The sequence below is a fragment of the Pleurodeles waltl genome, chromosome 6, assembly GCF_031143425.1.
Source record: "Pleurodeles waltl isolate 20211129_DDA chromosome 6, aPleWal1.hap1.20221129, whole genome shotgun sequence".
Lineage (NCBI taxonomy): Eukaryota > Metazoa > Chordata > Amphibia > Caudata > Salamandridae > Pleurodeles > Pleurodeles waltl.
In genome coordinates, this window is record NC_090445.1 from 1111020321 (window position 1) to 1111031854 (window position 11534).

At 46.0% G+C, this 11534-nt stretch overlaps 1 protein-coding gene across 1 annotated transcript; it reads left to right on the forward strand.

Moving 5' to 3' along the window:
- The first annotated feature begins 7988 nt into the window (after nt 1–7988).
- On the forward strand, nt 7989–10856 carry LOC138300639 (transcription factor HES-5-like). The gene is made up of 3 exons (XM_069240251.1): nt 7989–8093; nt 8342–8522; nt 9005–10856. The coding sequence occupies exons 1-3, from the start codon at nt 8031–8033 to the stop codon at nt 9223–9225; spliced, it is 465 nt and encodes a 154-aa protein (XP_069096352.1). The 5' UTR covers nt 7989–8030; the 3' UTR covers nt 9226–10856.
- Nucleotides 10857–11534: the final 678 nt, after the last annotated feature.

Sequence of the window (11534 nt, forward strand, 5' to 3'; positions counted from 1 at the left end):
GTTTGTCCTGTTCACAGCTGTGGGCATTAAGGGTGCTCATAAGAACAAAGGGCACGAGGAGGAGAAAAGAGTTTTGGATGATTACTGCCTTGAAGAGGAGCACTGCAGGATGCCTTCAAGAGGAGCTGCAAGACAATGAGGAAGATCTAAAGAGAGAACAGAGTCCCACTCACCCTGATGCCTGCAGGCTAGAAAGGAGACACTGTGAAACACAATTTTTGTATTTGCCTAAGATCACACCAGTTGGTGAAACAGTGAAGTCGAGATTGAGCCCAGATTTGACCTTTTCATACAACAATTTAGCTATTAGAAGGGTATATTTTTCTAACACTTATGTTTAATGTTTTGTTTTCTAGGTAATGAAGCGCTTGATTACAGCGTGGCTAACAGGGAGAAGCCATATTTCATTTTGGGCCGTTATGCCTAGCGTTTTTATTTATGTTGTTGTTATCGTTACATACTTCAGCATATTGAAGTATATTATCTTTTCTCTATCTTTTCTTCACTCTACTCTGAAACAATCTACCCTATGCCACTGCACTCTACACCACTTTTCTCCACTCTGTTCAACTCTACGCCACTGCAATCTATGCTGTACCACTCCACTCTACACCACGCCACTTCAATCTATGCTATTCTACTCTAACCATTGTACACTACGCCCCTGCACTCTGCCAGTGCACTGTTCACCACTTTACTCAAAACCAATGCACTCTATCCCACTGCACTCTATGCCAATCTACTCTGCACCACAGCACTCTATTCCACTGCTTTCAATGCCACTGTACTCTGCACCATAGCACTCTATGCCACTGCACTCTATGTCACTCTACAATACACCACTGTACTCTGCGACCCTCTAATCTGCAACATTGCACTTTCTGCCACTGAACTCCACGCCACTCTACTCTGCACCACTGCACTCAATGCCACTGTGCTCTGTCCCACTGCACTCTTTTCTGTACCACTGCACTCTAATCTACTTTACACCACTCTACTGTAGGGCACTTCACTCTACTTTGAAATCAGCTCCTCTATGCCACTGCAATCTACACAACTCTACTCTATGCTATGCCAGTCTAATCTATCCTGCACCACGCCAATGTACCCTGCACCACTCCAATCTGCTCTGCACCGCTCTATGCTACTGCACTCTACATCACTATGCTCCACTCTGCAACAATCTACCCTTCACCACTATACTGTACTCTGCAGCAATCTACTCCATGCCACTGCACTCTATGCCACTCTATTCTACTCTGCACCACTGTACTCTACGCCACTCTTCTCTACTCTGCATCACTCTACATCACTGCACTCTACACTAATGTATTCTATGCCACTCTACTCAACAGCACTGCCCTTTATGACACTCTACTCTGCAACACTGCACTCTGCCACTGAACTATACTCCTCTACTCTGCACCACGGCACTCTACTCTGCACCGCTCAACTATATGCCACTCTACTGCACTCTACACCAGTGTACTATATACCACTACACTCTATGCCACTCTACTCTGCATCACTGCACTCCACCACTGCACTCTACACCAGTCAACTCTACCTTGCACCACTCCACTCTACCATGCAACGCATCACTCTATGACACAGCACTCTGAACCAGTGCAATCTATGCTGTGCCACTCCACTCTGCTCCCCTCTACTCTTCACCACTCTACGCTACTGCACTGTACGCTAAACCAGTGCAGTATTCGCCAATGCACTCTATACCACTACACTCTACACCAATCTACTTTGCACCACTGTACTCTATGCCACGTCACTCTAGACCACCCAACTCCACTCTATGACACTTCACTCTGACATTACACTCCATGATACTAGACTCCGACACTCTATTCCATTAAACTCTAACACTTTCTCCACTCTGTAACTCCCTACACAACTCCCTATACGCCACTCCATTCCACTGTATGCCACTCCACACCACTCTATGCCACTTCAATCTACGATACTCTACTCAACGCCACTGAACAACCCTCTATGCCACTCCACAATACAACAATGTACTATGTTCACTGTAACACTCTACCCAACTTTCTCTATGCCACTTCACATAACTTACCTTCACTCTACTCCAGTTCACTCTTCCTTATGCCTTTTCACTCTACGACACTCTGCCACTCCACTCTATGACACTCTATTACACTGTGACACTGCTCCCTACTTTATGGCATTGACGCTTGATTAGAGATTGAGATCTCCCTTGATTGCCTTCTCACTCATATGAGAAGTGAGTCCGATTTATCTTCGCCGTTTTGGTTACAAGCACTCTGTAACCCTTTTAACTCAAGCTTGACGAAAGCTTAGGATGATCCTGATACTTGTCTAGGGGATCGAAATATCGTCGGCCAAAGTACCTTGACTTGAATTTGTGATATTCTACATAAGTTGGCATAAGCATAGGTACTATGAGCTAATGACTTCTTGATTCACTATTTGAGTCATTCATTTAAAAGTCGGTGTATAAAAGCTTGTAAATCGTTATTGTGGATGCTAACCTTGTTGGAAAGTAGCCTCTTTCTAGCTTGGTTACCCCCACATTTGGCCTGTTTGCCAGTGTGTTTGAGTGTGTCTACTGGGATCCTGCTAATCAGGACCCAAGTAGTTATGCTCTCTCCCTTAAATTATGGTTGTTGCATACTGGTAACCCAGTATTTCACCCAAAATGGGCATACTGGTGCCCCCTTATAAGTCCCTAGTATATGGTACTTAGGTACCCAGGGCATTGGGGTTCCAGGAGATCCCTATGGGCTGCAGCATTTCTTTTGCCACCCATATGGAGCCCATGCAAAGGCTTCTGCAGGACTGCCATTGCAGCCTGCGTGAAAAGGTGCATGCACCCTTTCACTGCCAGTTACACTGCACCAGGTCACTTATAAGTCACCCCTATAGCAGGCCCTCCAGCCCTGAGGGCAGGGTGCAGAGTAACTGTGTGTGAGGGCACCCCTGCACTAGCAGGGGTGCCCCCATGACCTCCAGGACCATTTCCCCAGACTTCCTGAGTGTGGGGATGCCATTTTACACGTGTACTTGAAATAGGTCACTACCTATTCCCAGCTACATAATGGTAACTCCAAACATAGGTATGTTTAGTATCAAACATGTTGGAATCATAACCCAAGGCTTTTGCAAGCATTGGTTGTATGATTTCATGCACTCTGGGGGCTCCTTAGAGGACCCCCAGTATTGCCATTCCAGCCTTCTGAGGTTTTCCAGGCAGGCCCAACTGCTGCCACCTCTCAGACATGTTTCTGCCCTCCTGTTGCTTGAGAGGTTCAAGCCCATGAAGGCAGAACAAAGGATTTCCTTTGGGAGAGGGGTGTTACACCCTCACCCTTTGGAAATATGAGTTACAGGCTTGGGAGGCGTACCTTCCTTCCCCAGGCCACTGGTAACGCTTTGAAGGGCACATTTGGTGCCCTCCTTGCATAATCCAGTCTACACCGGTTCAGGTACCCCCAGGCCCTGCTCTGGCACAAAACTGGACAAAGGAAAGGGGAGTGACCACTCCCCTGTCCATCACCACCCCAGGTGTGGTGCTCAGAGCTCCTCCAGAGGATCCCTGTGTTTTGCCATCTTGGATTCCAAGTTGGCAGTGAACTCTGGGAGCATCTGAGTGGCCAGTGCCAGCAGGTGGTGTCAGAGCCGTCCCCTGATAGGTGCTTACCTGTTTAGCTGACCAATCCCCCTTTCATGGCTATTTAGGGTCTCTCCTTTGGGAGGTTCTTCAGATTCAGATTGCAAGACTCCAGCAGGAATCCTCTGCATCCTTTCCTTCACCTTCTCACTGAAGAAACTGCATCTGGACCCTCCAGAAACTCCACAAACTGCAACAACGAAGCAAAGAAAACTTCTGCAATATTGTATCTTCAGCTCTTGCCAGCAAATGCAACTGTTTCCCGGTTGTGCATCCTCAGAGGACAGCCTGTCTTCAGCCTGCACCAGAAGAATGGACGAATCTCCCTTGGAGTGAAGGGGTCACTCCCCTGCTTCAGCAGGCACCTCTCTGCAATGATGACCATCTGCTTGGGTCCCCTCTCCTGTTGAGTTGCATGGATCCTACATCACGGGTGGTGGACTGAAGTGGTCCCAATAGTCCTGACGTCCTACTGTCCAACTTTGGTGGAGATAAGAGCTTGCCTTCCCACGCAAACAGTAACCCTGTTCACCATGTGTTTTTCAGTTGCCAAGGCTTGTTGGCATCCTTCTATGAAATTCTTTGTGCACAATGTAACTCTGGCCCCCAGCACTCCTTCCTGCAATGCACAGCTTCCTGAGTGGTTCTCTGGCGGTGTGGGATCCTTTGTTTTTGTGCTGCATGGGCCTCCTTTTGAAACTCCTTTGTCCCTGTGCTGGAGGACTCCTGTGTGCATTGGGTGGTCTTCTGTGGGCTCTCTGAGTTGCTGAGAGCACCCTCCTCCTCCTGGGTAGAGTCAACCAGGTCCCTCCTGGTCCCAGGCAGTGCCATTTTCCGCTAATCGTGAGCTTTGCGTGTGCCAAGGTTTGTTGGCGGAATCCAGCGACGCAAACCAGACTGCAATCATCCATCCGTTGTGGGTTATCTGCACCAACCAGGAACCCGCATTCCATCTTCTTGGGTGCAGTACTGACTGTTGTTCTTCACCAGTGGTTCTTCTTTTGCACCTTGATTCAGGTTAGCAGGGTCTCCTGTCCTCCCTGTACTCTTTTGTGCTTCTTGGACCTAATCCCATTCTTCCACAGGTCTTTAGGTCCAGGAATCCACCCTTTGTGTCTTGAAGTATCTTCTGGTTCTTGCATTATCTTTTTTCTCGTGTTCTTATGTGTTCTAGGAAAGTTACTGTGATTTACTCCTGGTTTCCTGGGCTCTGAGGTGGGTTCTATTACTTACCTTTGGGATTTTCTAATACTCCCAGCGCCCCTCTACACACCACACTTACCTAGGTGGGAAACCAACATTTGCATTCTACTTTCTTAGTATATGGTTTGTGTTTCCCCTAGGCCCATTTCTAACCATTGTGAGTTTCACTAATTGCACTTTTCTAACTGTTTTTATTGCTATTGCTGCATACTAGTGTATATAATTGGTGTATTACTTACCTCCTAACGGAGTATAGTCCCTATAGTATTTTTGGCATTTGTGTCACTAAAATAAAGTACCTTTATTTTTGTAACACTGAGTATTTTCTTTCATGTGTGTGAGTGCTGTGTGACTACAGTGGTATTGCATGAGCTTTGCATGTCTCCTAGATAAGCCTTGGCTACAGCCACCCCTAGAGAGCCTGGCGTCTAGGCACTGCCTACATTTCACTAATAAGGGATAACTGGACCTGGTATAAGGTGTAAGTACCATAGGTACACAATACAAACCAGGCCAGCCTCCTCTAAACCACTGTACTATAGAGGTTACTTTTTACACTTTTCTTGTAATTGGTGACATTGGGTCATCCAGATAACTTGTGTAATGCCCGAATACCAATCTTTCTTGATTTCCCCTGTTGATGTTTTCCCACTACATTTGATCTTTTATATTTTGATTGAATAAATGTAGGAAACATTCCATTTGCATACTACTTTAATATCATTGTTTATGGGAGTGGTGTTGCATTTTAATCAAGGGACCCCTGTTCCTTTAAAGTTAGTTTACTGCTCCATTTCAGGACACTCTACTTACTCCATGACACTACGCCACACCAGTCGTTGACACATCATTCTCCTTTATGCCATTAACTTTGAGCCATGCTGAATAGTAGTCTCACTAGTGTACAGCATGGCTAAAACACATTGGCAAAGGCAATAGAACTTGCACAGGTGAGACCTATTGGCTTTGCCAATGCTTGTTTATAATGTATGATCTTCAAGGTGACTTGCAATATCCTTATGTATGCCAGGGGTATTTTACCCCATATAATACATGGTCACACCACCAACTTTCCCACAAACCACTTAAAACCTTAGTGCATAGCCTCTGTCATTCCAAGCTATTAAAGTAGAGCAGAAGAAAGAAAAGCAACATTCAATTTTTTGCTTTAAACAGCTGCATTAATTATGCTCTGTGACCTGATCTGCCTTTTACCTTGGCTGCTAGCTCTGGCAGAAGGCAGTGTAATGTCAGAACTCGACTGTAATAACCCTATCAGAGTCATTCTCCGATGTCTTTTCTTTATAATCAGTGAATGTCTTTTCTTTATGGCAGTGACTTGGTGCATCACAAACAGCCGTTTCTAAAGAAATTAGTGACTGCAGTTTATACAGAGATTAGAGAATCCATGTTTATATAGCCTGTAACTGCAAGAGCTTCTTCAGTTGAATTGCTTCTAGTTATGACTGATGTGGAGCTGAGCTGCCCAAGATCACACACAGGAGTAGAAGTGTTATTAGAACTATGGTTTCCGAGCACAGTTTACAACTCTTGTACATAATCGCTTTTGATATCTCCAGTGCGGTTCCAATTGGCATGAGGCGAAGGGCATGGTGGGTGTGGGGCGCAAAGGGTATGTTCTTCCTTTTTACCCTCCTACCTTTTTTTGCTTGGTGCATGAAGATGCAAGGTTAATCAACATGTTCTTTTCACATTTGAGCTAATTACTTAGTGAATGTAAATAACAATTAAAGATACTTTCAGACTGTGAAAACATGCCTTCCTTTCTCCCTATTTCACTTCCACTATATATGATTGTGTATATTTATCGGAGCCTGCAGTTCGTAAACAACGAGCGATTTGTATAGGGTTGATTGAAAGTCCCCAAGGCTGTCCCTGTCCCCCCCAGAAACGTATTGTCTCCGACGCCCCTGCGTGTGCTTCCGGTCGGACCCCTCCACATGTACCCCCCCCCCCCCCCCACCACCACCACACAAAAAAAAAACACTCGCGCTGCCCCAGCAGTCACCTGTAGCAGCAGGCAGATGTGAGGGGCAGAGACGATCCCCTTTTGCTTCCAGCCCCCGCGCCCCGCCCTCCCGCGGCCTCACATTTGTCCTGGACCCTGGGTCTGCTAGAAGGACTGTGATCTGACGCTGGTCTGGGGCCGGAGACTCTCAGCGGTTCCCACACTGTCGCCCATTCATCCCATTCAGAGGGTACAATAGAAGTGTGTCACACAAGAGGCCCCGGCTCCAGGGAATCCGACCCTCCCCCGGGGTAATCTGCAGCCGCCATCTGGGGAGCAGCCAGTGGCAGCGGGGAGGCTTCAGTGCGCGGGTCCTGTCAGGGCCGAGAATGGAGGGGCTGGCACTGGTGCTTTCTCATTTCAGAGGCACCCGTCATGGACTAGACAAGGACCTGCTACATTACATCAGTGAAGAATACACCACATCAGTGCTTTACCTGCCTGACTGAATCTAGTGCTGCAACCAGGGTGGGCGCTTTCAGCACTGGACAGTTCCACGCAGGCGCTAGTGCAGTGCGGGTGTTACACACGTCATCGGCTGAAGCTTCTTTATTTTGCATTATTTTATATGCAGCAGGTTGAACTTTCCCGCCAGGATAGGGGCGAGTTAAGGAATTCACGACTGACAACATTTCCTGACTTTCACTAATGACTGTTGGAAATAGTTTACAAACCAGGGAACCCTTCACTGTGAGTGCTCTTCGTACTGTATACTTTCGACTGAACTGAGTAAAAATGTACTTTCGCTAAAGTGATAAACATTAAGATGCCCAGTCCTGGGGCCCGCTCATTCATGCCTTTTCAAGACTACTGCCACACCCACCGGTATTTAATGCTGTCACGCTGTTTGGCTTGTGGCAGATGTCCGAGTCATATCACTTTAATGGGGCAGCTCTTTCCCACACTCTGTCGGGTCCCAGATGTCCCCCCTCCCACCATGTACCGTGCCACACTTCTATTGTCCCCGCTGCTCTCTGATTGGCTGCTGAGTGTGGGAACCTCTCTCCAGCCCCAGACCCACACATTACCCTGCAGACGGAGGGGGATAAATAGGGCAGGAGGGCGCGAGCTCTTCAGATACAGATCACTGTGGGTTCACTGCAGAGACCCTGCTCTTCACCCAGACCGGGCAAGATGGCGCCTTCCAGCACCTTGAGGGCATATGAAGAGGAGCGCGAGGGGAGAGATATTAGAAAGGTAAGAATCTGGAAGCTCTATGTAATCATATTTTTGGTATATAAACATAATACGAACTTTAAAGAGCTATTCATACCTCATGGTGTACATAATTTTTACCATTACCTTCGTTCTGTATACAATTATTTAGTTTAGCACTTGTATTATAAGGTTATAAATATATTCTCTGCTGGTGCCTTTTAACAAGTGTTAAACACGTTTACAACTTTCTTCAAATACAATAACAAATCCTTATGTTATCTCTGCAGCTGAGGAAGCCAGTGGTGGAGAAACTGAGGAGAGATCGCATCAACAGCAGCATTGAGCAGCTAAGGATGTTACTGCAGAGAGAGTTTGAGGAACAGGAACTTCCGCCCAAAGCAGACAAAGCGGATATCCTGGAAATGGCCGTGAGATACCTGGCCGAGCGGATGCAGACACCGGCACCAGGTGAGAGCTCGTGAAATGAATTTGCTGTTTTATGGAATAAAGTGTGAAGTCTGGGTACTGACATGTGGGTGTGGCGAAAGTGGTGTGGGCCACGAGTGGGTGATGCAGTTTCTAGTTACTGAAGGGTGAAAACCCCAGTGGGTGCACTTTGCAGTTATGTGCTTGTCTGCGTGTGTGGGGTGGGGAGAGAGGTCGGCTGGGGTTAGTTCATCACTGTCCAGAGGTTTAACTAGTGATAGTAGCATTGGGGTGGTACTCGGGGCTGGCATATCACATTTAAATATCTCCATTACCGCCCAGTGCCATTTTACTTAAAGTAAACTCATGTTTTAAAGACAAGAGAATCGGCTCTACCTGTAAACCACCTGCAGCAACCAGAGGAAAACATAACCACCTAGAGGGCTTTAACAGAGAGCATGATCTGTGTGTTCACTTCACGATGTGAAAATGTACAAGCATTAACCCCTCCTCTCTCCCTGCAGCCGTGGCCTCCAGCGAAGGTTACTCCAGGTGCATCCAGGACTCTCTGCACTTCCTCTCCCTCCACGGAGCCCCCACAGAGACCCGGATGAAGCTGCTGCGGGCCCTCCATAGACCTGCGGCTGCAGCAGAGGCTGTGTGTCCTTCTCGGCCTCCGTCCTGTCCCAGAGGCACTAAAGAGCCCACCCAGGACAGCCCCAGAGCCCTGTGGAGACCCTGGTAATGCGGGGACTGCGGCCTGGACTTGTCTTCGGACTTCTTCAGAGGCCTCGGTCCTCTCTGAGGGGACAATATTCATTCTGGTGTCTGGAGCTGGCCCTGCTGTGCAGGGGGGAGTTTACTGCACTTCAAGGAGTGGAGTGAAGAGTGAGTGTATATCCTCATAGGACGGACAGTGAGTGATGTTATATCCTCACAGGATGGACAAAGTGAATATTATATGCTCGCAGGAGGGGCAGTATTTCAATAGTACATCCATACAGGGTGAGCAACGTGTCAATGCTATACCCTCCTAAAATGGACAGTGTGTGAATATTATATCCACACAGTGTGAGCAGGGTGACTATTACATCCGTATAGGGTGGGGTGTAATTATTATGTCCATGTAGGATGGACAGTGTTTGAATGTTAAATCCACACTCGGGGTGGACAGTGAGAATACTATATACCCTCTTGGGATGGACAGTATATGACTATAATATCCCCATTGAATGGGCAACGCAGCTATTAAATCCTTATCGGATGGACAATGTGTATATATTATATCCGTGTCGGATGGACAGTGTTTGTTAAATCTGTACTCAAGATGGACACTGTGAAGGTTATACCTGTTTAGGATAAATGTTGACTGAATACAATTTAGATTACACAGTATGTAAATATTGTGTGAACATGAATTTGTTAAACATTGGCAATATCTGTAATCATTTTTAATATATAACTTTGCTGAAGGGAATGAACTGAAGTCATTAATAAGACGTGCCTTCAATTTCGAAATATTTTTAACAGTTTTTTGCAAGAAACTCAGATTGTTCGGAGTGACGACGGCTCCTCGCCTCTTTTGCATCAATTGTGATATGTAGTATTTCCTATTGGAAATTATCATAAAAGCGTACTGCCTTCTATGTAGGCAAAGTATGCTTCTGTTCTTTCAGAAATATCTGAATGGTCCCTGATAAGTGATGTATTTTAGACTTTTCTCACAAAATGCACATTAATTGCCTTTTAATTATCAATGTTGATATATCTGTATTTTCAATTGGAAATTCTTCAGGTAAATCCCCTGCCTTCTGTGAAGGTAAAGTGTGTTTCTGTTCTTTTGGAGATTTGTGGATTATCTCTGAAAAGTGTATGTGACAATGTGCACATTAATTCTGTTTCCTCCAAAGTGTAAGGTTCATTTATGGTGAAAGGAAAGGAGTATTAGTTATAATTAGTGCTGAGTCTCCATTTTACAATACGTCTTGGCACTATTTGGGTAAATTACACAATATTGTGTTCTCTTTTATAAAGATGTTCAGTTTGGTGATCTCCCTGCCATAGATTTGTATCTCAGTGACTGAGAATGTTCTACTTCCGGGTCTTCTACAATATTTGTAGGGCTACGATTATCAGTAGAAACTCATTCAGTTACAGAATGAAACCCAGGATTTAGCTCCTGTGATGAAGATATTCACTCTATCACATGTACGAATGTCTTGTGAGTATCCTCTTGTCTGAGCTGTGACGTTTCGTGTGACATTGTGTATCTGTCACATGATTCTACACTTTTCCTGCTTTATGAAGGGACTTCGTCGAGATGTGAACTTGTTCAAATAAAAATGCAGAACTCAATAAAATGGAATGAAACATCAATTGTTGCTCCTTCTGTTTTTCTTTCGATGGCTGAACGTTGCTCTGAAGAAAGATGTTTCCATCGCAGACGACAAGGGCCGGGGCATTGTCAGCGTTTCTCTTACCACAGTTGGAAGGGAAACTGCTCATTGCAGCTGGGACAACAATTCACAGAAGTTGTGCAGTTGTGAGATTTATGACCCAATTATTAGTACAGGATTTATTTTCAAAACGTATCACTGGCGGTCAGATTACGATGGAGTAAACAGAACACTCTGCAGTAAATATTTCATATCTGCACTACTGTGAGGCTCAAGGCTGCGTGAGACAGTGCACCTGACGTCATGTGTAGCCAAGGGTGCTTCTAGGCACTAGAGTGAAATATGGAGCCTTGCAACACTAACAGTTTTCTATGACAACATGTGAACTATGGCTTCACTCTCTTCGTAGAGAGGGCGGCTTAGACGTGTAGATGTGCATTGAGCTAGAGTTCAAGTGTGTTTCACAAAGTATAGGAGGTTTCACACTCCTGATCCGTTCATGGTACTCGGAGCCCAACTTTCAAATTGCATTAAATTCAGGCACCGGAGGAGGAAGAGGAGCAGTGAGGGGCACAGAGCTGCCAGAAGTGTCGGAGGCGCGCGACATAATGAGTACGATAAGTTTGTCATAGGCAGTGGTCCAGGCAATATAAAGGCC